Source organism: Bufo bufo, chromosome 9, assembly GCF_905171765.1.
Source record: "Bufo bufo chromosome 9, aBufBuf1.1, whole genome shotgun sequence".
NCBI lineage: Eukaryota > Metazoa > Chordata > Amphibia > Anura > Bufonidae > Bufo > Bufo bufo.
Window position 1 is genome coordinate 25,222,387 of NC_053397.1, and position 16,758 is coordinate 25,239,144.

At 44.3% G+C, this 16,758-nt stretch overlaps 1 protein-coding gene across 1 annotated transcript in view; it reads left to right on the forward strand.

The window, feature by feature from the left end:
* The window catches only part of SUCLG2 (succinate-CoA ligase GDP-forming subunit beta), a 215,473-nt gene that overhangs the window by 69,952 nt on the left and 128,763 nt on the right, over window positions 1-16,758 (forward strand). The window contains exons 3-4 of the mRNA XM_040407232.1: window positions 12,971-13,070; window positions 14,388-14,478. Coding sequence (XP_040263166.1) covers window positions 12,971-13,070; window positions 14,388-14,478 — 191 coding nt within the window. The remainder of the gene's footprint in view (window positions 1-12,970; window positions 13,071-14,387; window positions 14,479-16,758) is intronic.

The following is a 16,758-nucleotide window of genomic DNA, read 5'->3' on the forward strand; positions in this document are numbered from 1 at the left end:
GCCAGAGTTCATTGCATTCGGCATAGCCAGAAACTGCCGGACCAACGCCAGGCCCCATTGACTATAATGGTGTCATGGCTAATGGGGAATGGGAAAACGCCAGGTACACACAAATAAAATGGACAACAATCTAGGCCTCCAAAGCTAAGAAAGAGGGATGGTGACCTCTTAGTAAGGCCTCATGCACACAACCGTTGTTGTGGTCCGCATCCGAGCCGCTCCCATTCACTTCAATAGGGCCGCAAAAGATGCGGACAGCACTCCATGTGCTGTCCGCATCTGTTGCTCCGTTCTGTGGACCCGCATAAAAAATATAGCATGTCCTATTCTTGTCCGTTTTGCGGACAAGAATAGGCATTTCTACAATGGGCCGCCCATTCCGTTCCTCAAATTGCGGAAGTCACACGGGCGGCTTCCCTTTTTTTTCCCCTAACTTCTGCCAGTATGAGCAGATCCTGATGATGGAAATGCTCATACGCCGTATACCTATGCCCTGCTAAAACTGACAAGCCCTAGGATAGGTAGCAGGAAACGAGAGAGCTGGTTCCTTCCCAGATGAAGAAACCCGCGTCTCCCTGTGGCCTAGAACCAAAACACACCAGAGAACAAACACAAAAGGCGACTAGTGCTTAGCTTAGAGAAGTATGGAGAAGCAGGAGATCCAAGACAAACAAGCTCAACCAACTCCAAGAGGAAATATCAACTGCGTGGTCAGCAGTGTGAGGCGGACCTAAATAGAGCCTCATCACTGATAACAAGCAGCACCTGAGGAGAGGTGAGATCCTGCCAAACAACAACATACAAAGAGGAAAACCGAGAGACCTGTCAGCCTCACGTGCAGCAAGTCTATCCGATCTTCTCACCTCTGTCACATGAGGGACCGTGACAAATGGGACCTGGTGGGGATCCGGCATTAGTGCCGAGATTCGGCTGGACAAATATAGCTGCAAGCAGAATATTTTTGTCTGTCCGAAACCCAGCAGGGAAAGGTAGTATCCGATGAAATCCAGCAAGCAGTTCCTCTACCGGAACAGTTTAGCGCTAGTGTGAAACTAACCTTATACGGAGCTGAAATATGGCACCCATAGGAGTCTATTGGTCCCGATTCTTCCTGTTTCCTAATGGGGTTTATCTTTCTCTGATACATACAAAAATATTTTTGGGTTCGGATGCTGTATCATGGGGACGGCCAACATACAGGCTACGTGCGCGTGGCTCTGTGAATAATGTAAAATGCAGCGGATGTTTTACTTCTGCCAAGGTTCTACTGAATCGTTTTAACTTCCCTTTTATTTAAAACACTAAAGAACTTTTGAGTCATCTTAAAATTTAGTGACCCCGAAAAAAAAGATCTTTATATGGTTTTTTATTTTATTTTATTTTTTGTGAAAGTCTGTCGTCCATGTTCTGTTTTTAGTTAAAAGCGTGCCTTTTGAAATACAGTAGACTAGTTTTCATACAAGAAGCAGATGTGAGAGGTCCTCCGGAGGTCCCTGCTCAGACTCCCTCCTCTGCACGCTCCAGTCCCCTAGATAGATGATATGAAAAGGTAAAACAGTTCTATGCTTTTTAGTCTGACAAGTCTTAAAAAAATCACTTTTTTAAAATTGGGCATTACTTGAGGCAAGAGGAAGAGAGAGCGGACTGAGTGTCTTATGGCTGCTGCTTGTAGAAAAATAACCTTCACTTATTCAACTCTGAGTTTTGTATAAAATTCACCATTATAAAAAAAAAAATTAAAAAAGTGCAAATCCTAAATGCCTCAGGACCACCTTATCGATTTGGAGAACTTGGAAGGTAGTGGGCCAATGGCCAGATACATCAGTGAAGCTTGAGTAGTTTTTGCTAGAGAAGACAGACATAAGCTGCTGGCGGTTCTCTCTGGAGAAGACAGCCAATATGCCAGCTCCAGTGGGCCTACTTCCATATACATTGGATAGACACCAGCATTGACAGACCTTTATCTTTGCGCTGCATCCGCCTGAAAAAAAAAGCTGTAAAGTACAGAGGTCTCACTTCCACCTAAGTTGCAGTCCACTGCCTGTGGTCAGGCAATATGTGGGATGTGGGGGGGGGGGGGGGGGGGGTGTCAGAACTAGCTGAGATAGTGAGCCTGATAAACAAACTGCTTCTACGCTGCTTCTGAACATCATAGGTGCCTCCTGCCTTTCTGTAAGTGTGATTTATTCTTCATTATCAGCTTTCTGAGCTCCCTAGAAGAAAACAAACCTAATGGGAAGTAAAGGAAGTGAGGTCACTGTATACAGTACTGGCAGAAGGGATACACTCGCTGCTTTTGAGAGAAATGCATCTAGCTGTGCAGCTAAAATGGAATAATATGGCTGAAAGAGACTTTTGAAACGCCCAAACATAGTTGTTCCTTCACTGTTCTGATTGCACAAAGCACAGCCATTATGCAAACTTTTTTTTTTTTTTGTAAACTCAGGTACACTTTTTAAGCTTTTTCTATACAGGTGGTACTGTATTTTTGACTACAAGAATAATACTACTGTCTCTAGTTGTGCTAACAGAATATCATATGTAATTATCAGAATAAACAATGTAAGCGTGTGGAACCCAAAGGGGTTGTGCAGTATCAACTAAAAACTGGCCAGGGAGGAGAAATAACATAACATTTCCTAAAATTATAAGAGAATAATTACTGGATAAAGGGAGTCTGTCAGCAGTTTTGACCATACTAAACTCCTGACAGCAGTAGGCAAGGGCTGGAGAGAGCAGGATAAACATACTGTCCGTGGAGTTTTTATCATCAAGAGTAGTAAGAATATATGAACTTTTATTCTGACAGATTCTGCTCTCTCAAGTGCTCAGGGGTCGGGGCTTGATCTCTGCACTGAGCTGCTTCACATCCTCTGCTCTGAGGGACAACCATAGCATTCAATCATCAATCAGTAGACCACTTCCGCTGTCACTCAGAGCAAAGAGGAGGGACTGTGAAGCAGCTCAGTGCAGAGAGCACTTATACAGTGAAGCTCTTCCTCCTGAGTACTTGAGAGAGAGAGCAGAATCTGGCAGAATAAAGCTTCATATTCGCACTACTCCTGGTGAGAAAAACTCTACAAAAGAAGTTTATCTTTCCCTTCCTAGCCCCAACGCAGTACTGTCAGCAGTTTAGCATGGTAACGGGTATGGTAAGTAATGGCTCTTTTATTATTTTCTGGCTAGGTTTTTATGTGATTTTATTTTTTAAGATGATCCCAGACAGCCTACATTTGGATCCATTTGACAACTGAAAGCCATAGCTTGTTATGACTGCCTTTATGAAAGGGAGACATGAGGCAAAAGTGGCAATTATATATGGTTTCAGATGAGTGTAATATGGACAAATCCCGACCCGTCCTCTGGTCTAATTACCCAAAATATTAGCGTCTATTAAGCCTGCAATTTCTGGCCCAACTGCAGGTCTAATGACCCGAACTAATATCATCTATCTCTATGATGCTATTAGTTTTGGTCATTAGACCCGTAGTCAAGACGGGATTTGCTGCACAGACTGTGCTTGTATTTGGCTCGTCTGTGACTCTGAGGGTTCTCGATGCACATAGAAAATGTCCTGTTTCGCATAATCAACTATTTTTTTTTTTCTTTTTACTGCAATAAAGAGAAACTGGTGGTTTATGTCCAATAAAAAGAACTGAGGTTGTGTTAAATGGAGATATCCGTGTCTGGGAGCCGCAGCGCATTAATCAAGTGCTCCTAGGCTCCTGTGACTCCGGGGAATCTGTGTCTTTTTAATTCAAGACATTATGGTTAGGGAATCTTCTTCTTCAAAATAGACTTAATCCCTGGAGTTTCCCGAGAAACAAATGCTTCTTCTCAGACCTGTAACATTCTGGCTAAAAGCTCAACCAGTCACCATCCACAGAAAATAGCAACTCTCCAGTCTTTAATTTTAATTCTGGATGGTTTCATTTTTAAGTCCAATCGGTTTCAGAATTTTGGCAAAATTTTCAATAGGGAAGATTTATTAAAACAGATGTGGAGCAGTTACTGATAGCAACCAATGTTGTCCATCGCAACCAATTGGATCCTTGCTCTGGGAAAATGTAGATCTGATTTAGATACAATCTACAATGCTGATTTTTATTTATTTTTTATATGTAGTCTTTATGCTTAAATAGACACTCGGTCCATCTGTCCCATTAGCGTTTTGCCAAGGATTGGAAAGGTGGGGGGGGCGCGTCAATAAGTTGCAGAAAGCCTTTTTGTGATAAATCCATCAGACTGGGTATCTGACTGCTCGGTCTCCAGTCCCTCTGTTCTCCCATGAATGATCCTCTAAGCTGGTTTATGCCCGTATTAAAGCATTACTTTGATTTGGCCTTAAAGGGCTTCTGTCACCCCCCAAAACTCATTTTTCATTTTTGGGCTTATTAAAATCCTTATTGGACGACTATTCCCTATATAGAGCTCTTACCTTGTTCTGTGGCTTCGTTTCCTTAAAAATCAAGCTTTTAAAATATGCAAATGACTTCACTACCAGCAAGTTGGGCGTCTACTTGCTGGTAGCCGCCGCATCCTCCTTTTAAAAAAACGCCCCCTCCTCCAGTTAATTGACAGGGCCAGCGAGCGCTCTCCTCCTCCGGCTGGCCCTGTCAGCATTTCAAATCCCGCGCCTGTCTTCATTCGGCGCAGGCGCTCTGAGAGAAGGACGCTCGCCTTCTCAGCATTCCCTCAGTGCGGCTGCGCCGATGACGTCACCGAAAGAAAAGACGTCATCGGCGCAGGCGCACTGAGGGAATGCTGAGAAGGCGAGCGTCCTTCTCTCAGAGCGCCTGCGCCGAATGAAGACAAGAAAAAATGTTCAATAAATTTTTGTATCGGCGGTTTTCATGGCTTTTCTTTTTTCCTCATGCAGCCAGACGTTAGTTTAAAGTCTATTGTGAATTATAAAATTCACATCAGGCAAAGTTTTTTTTTTTTTTTTTTGCATGGCGTTTTTTTGTCAAAATGTGTCATTCTCTAGGGTTCTCTATGGGAGTCATAAAATGCCTGAGAAAAAAAAAGCCTGTTCTAAATATACTGTTTTATAAAAAAAAAAAAGGGGGGGGGGGGGGGAACACAGCGGGTTCTTTTTTGCCACCAAAGAAAAATGCAAAAAAAATAAAAATGCCTGAGGGATCCTAAATTGGCTTAGAAGAACATTCTGGAGAAGATAGTGACTGGAGACGAAGCAGTCAGGCATCCAGTCTGATGGATTTATCACACAACAACTTTCTGCAGCTTGTTGCATAGTGTGAAACATAGAAGCTGTAGAAGCCAAACGGTGCAACATTTTTTTTAAAAAACCTACAGAATGATTTAAAGGGGTTTTCCGAGACTGATGACCTATCCTCAGGATAGGTCATTAGTATCTGATTGGTGGGGGTCCGCTGATCTGCGGTTTGAGAAGGCAGAGGCGCTCGCAGTAGCGCTGCGGCCTTCTCGCAGCTTTCTCTAGGCCAGTGGTCGGCAAAGTGCGGCTCGCGAGCCACAAGCGGCTCTTTTTATCCTTGAATGCGGCTCTTTGGTGCGGGCTGGCGGGTGGGCGGCCGCGCAGCCATATCGCGCCGCTCAAGCTTGCAAAATGTCCGTCATGCGCCTCCTGCCCCGTCTGTCTGCTCCTTCCACTTTATGAATGAAGCAGGCAGGCGGGGCAGGAGGCGCATGACGGAGGGTGAGATGTCACGCTGCGCACAGCAGCAGAAGGGCGGGCAGCGGCGCTATAGTTCGGCTGCCCACTGCCGGCCATGTGACGAGTGGTGAAGAGGCCGCCGCTCAGGAGGAGCAAAATGTCCTGCAGCAGAAAGGTAGGAGCTGCCCCCGGTGTGTGCACAGCGCCGGGCACTGCACCGGCCCCGCCGCAAGTGTCCCTGCCTCCTCCCTTCCCCCCACTAATACATTACATTACTTAGGCTACTTTCACACTTGCGGCAGAGAGATCCGGCAAGCAGTTACGTCGCCGGAACTGCCTGCCGGATCAGGCAAAATGTATGCTAACGGATTTTAAAATCTGCAGCATGTCAATTTATTTTAATTTTCCTGACTGGATTTTCTCCTATCACTTAGTAAAACCCGCATCCCATCCGCATGTAAATCCGCACCAATTGATACGGATGGTCCGCATGGATTTCCCTGTGAACACCTGCGGATTCTCCGTACATAAATCCTGAACGTGTGCATGTACCCTTAAAGGAAATTTTATTATGCGGACATTTTACTTTAGGATGTGGGTGTGTTTTTATAGATTGTCATCTGTCTCCCTGTGTCTGATTTAGCCAAGGAGCGCTCTAGCAGAGGGTACTTTGGCTGAATCGGGACCAGTGGTAAAACCGTCAGTATGACAACCTTCTCATGGGCTTGGAGACATATCTGCTTTTAAGACATGCATATCTGCCTTGTCGGTATACTAGTACCGTATACTGACAATAGCCGTAGCAATGTCTCGCAGATAATTTCAAGCCTATGGGAACCAGTAGAATGATCTTTATTAGATACTGATCACCTTTGAGCAGTATTGAATGAGGTCCATGCTGACAGGGATGGGGGGTGGGCGGCCACCTGGCTGATCGGACAATGGACATGACTCATCCTTCCTTATACAGGGATGGGGCGTGTGCATTGTCTGCCCGGCCACATTGATTGCCCCGCCCTGTCCTTTGACATCACTTCCTGCATGTTATCACTTCCTGTATCCTTGTCTTGGGCCAGCCCCTTTTTAGTAAATAAAAGTACAGGCTGGGCATGGAGGAGGAGGAGTTGTTGAAAATTTTCAATCAAGATGGTAACACCTGGGTTTGTCTCTGACTGGGGCTGAGGGAATAGAGTTTCACCTTTTTCCTTACACAAACTTTGATGCGAGCTGATTACAACTATTAATATTTTCTACAACAAAGGGGTATTCTCATCTTAATGATCACTGTTAAATCTGTTAATGATTTAACAGTGATCATTTTTCTAAATATATTTAATTAACAAATTCCCACCCCTTAGAAGTAAATAAACATATACTTACCTGACTGTTGTCTTCCGTCTCCCCTGGTTACGGCCACCGCTCTTCTCAGGAATCTCGGTGGCCGCGCGTGCGCAGACGACTTCTCCTCTTCTCCCAGCCGGCCGCGCGCTGTACTGAACGCGCACGCCGAGGCCGCGCATGCGCTATGGTGATTTCTTCCTGGCCAGTATAGTATACTTGCCAGGAAGAAGTCACCAGGGCGCGTGCGCGTTTAGTACAGCGCGCGGCCCGGCGGGGAGAAGACTTTAATCAAGATGGAGCCTGCCCCCTGCCGAGTGCCGAAACCAGGAAGTGGACAGCGCGCCGGGAGCAGGTAAGTATCAAATAGCGTCTTGAGAATACCCCCTTAAGTTGAACTTTTGCAATGCAGTTCTTTGCAGCAGGAAATGCTAGCAGAATGCTTGGGTGTATAGGGAGAGGCATTACTAGTAGAAAGAGGGAGGTGCTCATGCCGCTCTACAGAGCACTAGTGAGACCTCATTTGGAGTATTGTGCTCAGTACTGGAGACCATATCTCCAGAAAGATATTGATACTTTGGAGAGAGTTCAGAGAAGAGCTACTAAACTGGTACATGGATTGCAGGATAAAACTTACCAGGAAAGATTAAAGGACCTTAACCTCTTCACGACCGCAATCTGTATATATACGTGATAGCTGCACATACCCCGTGCAGCTACCACGTGTATAGACGTCAAGCCAGCTCTTTAATCCAAGCGCTGCAAAGCGCTTGGATTAAAACTTCTGCCCCTGCCCTGGTGCTGTCACGGACAGCATACAGTCTAGTAATGCCAGCAAGGGGCCAATCAGAGTGGCCCCTTGCCGGCAATCGATCCGATTGGTTAGTCTATGCAGACTAACCAATCGGATCGCGGCAGTGTTAAAATGCCGGTTTCAGGCTCTGATCTGCGCTGTGCAGATCAGAGCCTGAAAGTCGATAGTGTTCCTCATGCCCACCCCCCCCTTCCCGATCTGTGCCGCTCTAAGTACATGGTCCCCCTCTGTGCCCCCCCCCCCCCGATTTGTGCCCCGCCGATCTGTGCCCTCATCTCCTTCCTGCTCATCTCCTTCCTGGCATGCGATCCGCCCCCTGCATTAACTTTCTAGCCGCCCCTCCTGCCCCATTGTAGTCTGTACCCCCCGACCCCCCCCCCCCCCCCCCCCCCCTCAGCGCTGCCCCCGAATTCCCCATTCTGTGTGTGATGGCGGCGGCTCCATTCCTGAGCCGCCGCCATCAGCAGAGAGTGTCAGCTCTATGCTGACACTCTCCTGTAACCCCATAGATGCTGCGTTTGCGGCATCCATGGGGTTAACAGAGGGAGGGAGCTCCCTCTCTCCACCATCGGGGCTGCAGCGCTGTGATTGCAGCGTGGTTGCCATGGCAAAGGCGTCCAGTGCTGCCACCTACAGGCAATCTGGAAGTATTATACTTTGCAATGCAAGAGCATTGCAAAGTATAGTACAACTATCAGCCCCACTGGATCTTCAAGATCCAAGAGGGAACTGATAAAAAAGTGAAAATAATAGAAGTAAAAATAAATCCATAAATAAAAATGAAAATAAAAAAAGACTGCCTTTTCCTATAAAAAAATAAAATAAAATACACATATTAGGTGTCACCGCGTCCGTAACGACCGTCTCTATAAATATATCACATGATGGACCCCGTCCGATAAACACCATAAAAAAAAATAAAAAAAAACAGTGCCAAAAAAGCTATTTTTGTCACCTTACATCACAAAAAGTGCAACAGCAAGCGATCAAAAAGGCTTATGACCCCCAAAATAGTACCAATCAAACTGTCACCTCGTCCCGCAAAAAATGATACCCTATTTAAGACAATCGCCCAAAAAATAAAAAAGCTATGGCTCTCAGACTATAGAGACACTAAAACATCATTTTTTGGGTTTCAGAAATGCTATTATTGTGTAAAACTTGAATAAATAAGAAAAAGTATACATATTAGGTATTGCCACGTCCGTAACGATCTTCTCTATAAAACTATCACATGACCTAACTCCTCACATGAACGCTGTAAAAATAAATAAATGAAAACTGTTCCAAAACAGCCAATTTTTGGGTCACCTTGCCCCATAAAGTGTAATAATGAATGATCAAAAAATCCTATGTACCCAAAAATAAAAAAACAATAAAAACCTCAACACTTTCTGCAAAAAACTAGCCCTTGCACAAGACGAAGACGGCAGAAAAATAAAAAACATATGGCGTTCAGAAAACCAATCCAGCACAATCTACCTTCCAAAAACCGTACGGCATTCCTTTCCTTCTGCGCCCTGCCGTGTGCCCGTACAGCAGTTTACGACCACATGTGGGGTGTTTCTGTAAACCGCGGAATCAGGGTAATAAATATTGAGTTTTGTTTGGCTGTTAACCCTCAATGTGTTAAAGAAAAAAAATATATAAAATGGAAAATCTGCCAAAAAAGTTAAATTTTTAAATTTCATCTCCATTTTCCTTTAATTCTTGTGGAACACCTAAAGGGTTAACAAAGTTTGTCAAATCAGTTTTGAGTAACTTGAGGGGTGTAGTTTCTATAATGGGGTCATTTATGGGGGTTTCCACTATGTAAGCCCCACAAAGGGACTTCAGACCTGAACTGGTCCTTAAAAAGTGGGTTTTGGAAATTTTCTTAAAAATTGTAAGAATTGCTTCTAAACTTCTAAGCCTTCTAACGTCCTAAAAAAATAAAATGACATTTCCAAAATGATGCCAACATAAAGTAGACATATGGGGAATGTTAACTAATAAATATTTTATGAGGTATCACTTTCTGTTTTAGAAGCAGAGAAATTGAAATTTGGAAAATTGTGAATTTTTTAAAATTTTTGGTAAATTTGGGATTGTTTCATAAATAAAGGTGAAATATATTGACTCAAATATGACTATCATGAAGTACAATGTGTCACGAGAAAACAATCTCAGAATGGCTTGGATAAATAAGTGTTCCAAAGCTATTACCACATAAAGTGACACATGTCAGATTTGTTAATTTTGACCTGGACACTAGGGCATCAATGACCCTTGGTCATGAAAGGGTTAACATGTATAGCTTGGAAGAAAGACGAGACAGAGGGGAGATGAGAGAAACTTTTAAATACATAAAGGGAATCAACAAGGTAAAAGAGGAGAGAATATTTAAAAGAAGACAAACTGCTACAAGAGGACATAGTTTTAAATTATAGGGGCAAAGGTTTAAAAGTAATATCAGGAAGTATTACTTTACTGAGAGAGTAGTGGATGCATGGAATAGCCTTCCTGCAGAAGTGGTAGCTGCAAATACAGTGGAGGAGGTTAAGCATGCATGGGATAGGCATAAGGCCATCCTTCATATAAGATAGGGCCGGGGGCTATCCATAGTATTCAGTATATTGGGCAGACTGGATGGGCCAAATGGTTCTTATCTGCCGACACATTCTATGTTTCTATGTTTTTTCTTTTTTATATGCATTTAGTTGCATCTTTTTTCGATACTATAATGTGTGAACACAGCTTGTAACTTTTTCCCAAATTTCCATGTTTTATTTGCTAATCTTAAGTGTATTTTGCTTCCTTCTGCTCAGCTTTGCTGATATTTTGACCTTAACATTCCTCTGTTGCTTTGTAAAATCTACAGGGACTGTGAAGAGTGTAGACTCGTTGTTGTGGCTTTATTTTTATTTTTTTAGTTACCGTCTGATTAGCGGCGCAATCTGTTCATATAATGTATAGTCAGCTGTGATTCTTGATCCCGATTCCTGTCTTCCATTGAACTGAAAAGCTTTGACGAAAATAAATTATCCAGTACACGTCTTTAGGCTTTTAATGGCTCAATGAACCGGTGTCTAATTTCTTTGTATGAAGAATTTGCTTCCGCTGAACGGGCCGAGGAACGTGTGATTGGAACATAATTTTATCCTGTGTTTTAAAGAAGTTGGATAGCTAACATTTGTCTGTAGTAACTCAATTTGTACTGTGGCTGGGATATTTCCATAAAAAATCCATTATGCCCTTTGCAATTTTTGTAGACGGTACCTAAGAGAGTAGAGCCGTATCATTGCAACTAAAATTACATTTTCTACTAGAGAACATTTTCTCGTAATCCCGTTAGGGAATTTGAACAGTGAAAGAATATAAATATATATAATAAGAAAATAAAAAAATGAAAATGATTTGTTCTCTGATATTTAAGCAAATAAGAATTGGTGACAGAGAGGAGCAAATGGACCAATGCAAAAAAAGAAGGAATAAATCTCCTAAATGAAATTTAAGTAATCATTTTGCCCACAAGGCAAAAAGTACCTACGTTGGTCGTCGGTGTGGAGGCATTGATCGCAACGGCAGGTCGAACATTTATATAATAAGGGTTCACACTTATTGGTAGAGTTTGTTCTTATACATGTCTTGAAATGTTACTTTGTTTTTCTCTGCTATTCATTATAGTGATGTGTCTTTTATGTTATGCTGTAAATAGTGGGCGAGAAGAAACTGAAACTGGAATTATATTAGTTTTTGGCAAAAACTTTCAGAATGTATGATACTTGGATGGTTCTTTCCGATAACCTGAAACTTTTAAGACATCAAATAAAAATATTGGCTAGAAGTGGTTAAAGTGGTTATCCAAGACTTAAAAAGACCTCGGAGAGTGGCCGACCCACGGTGGGGTTTATACTGTCTTGGTCCACGCCGCTGGGTTTTGGTCATCTCTGTAGCCCCAGCGATGCTGTGACATCAACATCCTGTTAACGGGCCCCACGTGACCATTGAAGCCGATTACAGTCACCCATGTGGTGTGTGATCCAGTAACGTGCCGCATGGGTGATGGGTCACCGCTGGGGGCCAGTGATTGGCTGCAGTGGTCATGTGGAGCCTGTCAAAAGGATGATGAAGTCAGAGCATTGCAGAGAAGCAGTGATGGCCAGGGTACAATGGAGCTGGAACCCAATGGCGGGGACCAAGCCCCACCATGGGTTGGCCCACTCTCTGAGGACTTTTTACGTTTTTGATAACCCCTTTAAAGGGGATTTTAATTTAAGCAGTGAAAAGATCAGTGATCATATAGTATATGTCGGTCTCTTTCTAACAAAGCCAGAACCAGCCCTGCACCTCACATGGATCCAGAGATCTCCTCATTCTTTGCTCCAATTGCTCTGCTAGGTTCTCTCTAAGCTCTCCGCTAGGTTTTAGGCTGGCAGCTCAGGGGAGTGCCCTTTCTCAGAGGATGTGCCCTTTCTGCTGCAGTTCTCGCCCTGTAACTATCACAGCTTCTAACAGTAGATACAGAGGACAACTCGAGGACTTTTATTTTTAAACTTCTATTAAACCCGACACACTGTCTGGTAGGGTTGATCTTGCTTGCCTGCCTTGTAAAAATCTGTAGAGACATTCCTGAAAAAACAAAAACAAACATTTATTCTTTTTTTGCAAATGAGCACTTCAGTGCACCAAGGGGTGCAGCCTAGCCCCTCAGTGCACTAAGGGGTGGAGCCTAGCCCCTCAGTGCACTAAGGGGTGGAGCCTAGCCCCTCAGTGCACCAAGCGGTGGAGCCTAGCCCCTTAGTGCACCTTGCCGTTCCTGTGCTGGCCACATCCCTTGATGCACTGAACTCCTCATTTATCTAAAGAATAAGTCTTTTTTTTGTTCGTTTTTTTTTGTTCGTTTTTTTTTGTTTTTTTCTCTGAAACACGGCAACAAATTTTCACAAAACGGGCATCATTTTACTCAACAGGATCAATCCTAGAGAAGTAAAATTTCTGTATAATACGACGTAATAAATCTTATTAGTCCTTTTTATGCCTCGTTGCTTCGGTTGGCCTGTGTTTATAGGTGAGAACCTAAGATGAGTTATTTTTTTTAAGGTTATTTTTATGTTCCAAAAATACAAATAGTGGTGGGGGAGGGATATGTTTGCCTATGTAACCTTATCGTTAAATGTTCAAATATATTTATTTTTCTGCAGAGGCTCGAGAAATAGTTTTAAAAGCCCAGATCTTGGCTGGAGGGAGAGGTAAAGGTGTGTTTGACAGCGGACTGAAAGGTGGAGTCCATTTAACTACCGAGTAAGTTTTTGGTTCTGTTTGAAGACATCTGTACCGCTATCTACAGTACGTCTTAATGGCAGTATTGTGACTTGACTAAACACTCTTTCCGCCTGGTACCTAGTTGTTTGCTTCTTTGTCTGTAATATTGGGAGGTGTTTTACCGTGAATTCTGAGATCCAGGAATAAATAGGCCTAACACAGTTAGGGCTCATGCACACGAACGTATTTTCTTTCCGTTCCGTTTTCATTTGTCCACGAAAAAGTAGTGCATGTCCTATTATTTTCCGCAAATCACGGTCCGAGAACCCCATTAAGGTCAATGGGTCCGCAAAAAATACGGAACGCTCACGGAACACATCCGTATGTCATCCGTATTTTGCGGATCCATACTATAGAAACTCTATGCCCAGCCCATATTGCTTATGTGTTTGGTGATTAATAAGTTACTGTTTCTGTATACGATCCGCAAAATACGGAAACCATACGGATATGTTTTGTGCAATAACGGAACAGAATAACGGAACAGAAAGCGGCCTCCTTGCTTCAAGTCAAGATAACCGCGCCCCCTTCCCTGCCCCTTCGCTGTGACTGACAGCGCTTATGCAGAGAGTTCGGCAAAGCCAGCCGAACTGCCGGCTGTCAGTCACAGCGAAGGGGCAGGGAAGGGGGCGCGGTTATCTTGACTTGAAGCAAGGAGGCCGCTGCCCCCGTGACTTCAAGCCTGACTAGAGAAGCGCGCCGGCAGGGGATAAAAAAATGGTTTCTCAGCTTTAGCCGCATCGGCCTTCAGGAAGGAAAGTATCATCGGAAACGCTCCACTGGCGGCCGGGATGGTTTTTAGAGGTGACAGGTTCCCTTTGAATCAGAGGGGAAAAAAACTCAGATACAGAACAATGGATCAGTGAAAAACAGACTGCAAAACAACAACGGTCATGTGCATGAGCCCTTAGGTATATAAAAAGTTTACTAAACTATGGTAAAAGATATATACAAGATAACATACAGAGCTGTGGACAAATGAGCGAGCTCCCCATCGACCAGTTCCCAAGCTACATCGAGAAGCTACATCGCTACTGCGAGCACCGGTGCCTTCTCAAACAGCTGATCGACGTGGGTCCCGGGTGTCGGACCCCACCGATCAGATACTGATGACCTATGCAGCGGATAGGTCATCAGTATTAAAAAAACATTTTAAAATCAAAAGAACCACTAAAATACCTTGCAACACAGGAGGCATAGCGGTTACAATGATGCTTTGCAGCCTTTGTCTCGGGCTGTATTGTGTGCGTCTGCAAGATTTTCCAGCGTTCACTTATTTCTCTCTTTCTTTTGCAGCCCTAACAAAGTAGAAGTTCTTACAAAGCAGATGATTGGATACCATCTTTCCACAAAACAAACCTCTGAGGGCGGTGTCAAAGTTCATAAGGTATGGCACTGTGTTATTGCATCTCTCTGTAATACAGCACCTGATTACTGTGTAATTTTTAAGGTAAACGGAGGTACGGTATGACCCCATAGATTTTTACATGTCCTAACTTTTGCGGTACGTACTGCGCCGTATCTTGAGGATTGCCGACCCTTTCAAGTTAATGGGTCCGCATCTGTGGTACGAGATTCACATGGCCAGCGCTCGTATATGGCGGAACAGCCGTTTGCGGTCCACAATACAGACACGAATTGCCTGCGGACCCTAAAATGTAGGGGGCCAGGAGAGTGAAGATTTTCAAAGGTCTCTTGGAGGTCTTTTTCTAGTCCGACCCCCTGCCACCACCGCTGAGATCTCTAGGCTGTTTAGGAGGTTAAAGGTTACTGTCATGTTTTCATTTAAAAAATAATAAAAAAAAATTCAGCATATGTTACTGCTGCAGCAGCGTTATGCATAAAGCAATCATTAGTTTTTTCACATACCACTGTTTTCCTTGAGTTTTTCCCTTAGTTACGGCTGTTTAAACATTTACAATATGAGGACCTTCTCAAGATGGCTCCTCTGCCAGTTCTCTGAGGCCAAAACTGCTTTCCCTCACTTCACATACACACTTGCTGTAGCCAGCAGCTCCCTGCCAGCCAATCAGATTGGATTACTGAGAGACACGCCTCCTCACTCTGAAGCCTAATCCAGGCATGCTGCGCGAAGAACCGCCCCTCTGTCTTCTTAGGGTACTTTCACACTTGCGTTGTTGGGTTCCGGCAGGCAGTTCCGTCGATCCGGCAATCTGTATTCAAACAGATACCATTTGTAGACGGATGCGGATCCGTCTCACAAATGCAATGTAATACCGGATCCGTCTCTCCGGTTTTCATCCAGGCAAACAGATCCGGTATTTACCTTTTTCGCATTTTTAAAGGTCTGCGCATGCGCAGACCGCAAAACCGGATCCGTTTTTCCGGAACACTTGGGGCCGGATCCGGCATTGATGCAGTTCAATGGAAAATAATGCCGGCATTCCGGCAAGTGTTCCGGAATTTTGGACGGAGAAAATACTGCAGCATGCCGTACAGAACGGATTGCTCTTTATTCAGAATGCATTAGGATACATCTGATCAGTTTTTTTCCGGTATTGAGCCCCTAGGACGGAACTCAATACCGGAAAAGAATAACGCTAGTGTGAAAGTAGCCTTAGGGCTCTTTCACACCTGTGTTCTTTTCCTCCGGCATAGAGTTCCGTCGTCGGAAGAATCCTGATCAGTTTTATCCTAATGCATTCTGAATGGAGAGAAATCCGTTCAGGATGTCTTCAGTTCCGGAACGGAACGTTTTTTGGCCAGAGAAAATACCGCAGCATGCTGCTCTTTTTGCTCCGGCCAAAAATCCTGAAGACTTGCCGCAAGGCCGGATCCGGAATTAATGCCCATTGAAAGGCATTGATCCGGATCCGGCCTTAAGCTAAACGTCGTTTCGGCGCATTGCCGGATCCGACGTTTAGCTTTTTCTGAATGGTTACCATGGCTGCCGGGACGCTAAAGTCCTGGCAGCCATGGTAAAGTGTAGCGGGGAGCAGTATACTTACCGTCCGTGCGGCTCCCGGGGCGCTCCAGAGTGACGTCAGGGCGTTCCACGCGCATGGATGACGTGATCACATGGCTCACGTCATCCATGCGCATGGGGCGCTCTGACGTCATTCTGGAGCGCCCCGGGAGCCGCACGGACTGTAAGTATACTGCTCCCCCGCTCCCCACTACTACTATGGCAACCAGGACTTTAATAGCGTCCTGGCTGCCATAGTAACACTGAACGCATTTTGAAGACGGCTCCGTCTTCAAATGCTTTCAGTTCACTTGCGTTTTTCCGGATCCGGCGTGTAATTCCGGCAAGTGGAGTGCACGACGGATCCGGACAACGCAAGTGTGAAAGAGGCCTTAGCCAGAGACAGACAAGCCCTAGCAACGGTCTTTTAAGGGAGCAGTGGAAAGGGTCAGAGGACATTAATGAAAGCTGTTATTATAAGGTAATTACAGATCTTTTAGCAATCATTGACAGACTTACTCAGGTATACATGCCGAGCTCTAATAAACTGGCAAATAAGAAAAAATATGACAGTTACACTTTAATAATAATCCAAAAAAGTTCTCTTTTCCAGTGCAGAATTTCCTCTAAGATATCTCCCATTGTCCTCATGTTTGATCTGGAATAATTAAGTTTTTTTGCAGGAATGTAAAATACAGTGTGATGACTGCCGAACACTTCACTGTTGCCCCCTTTGCTGTG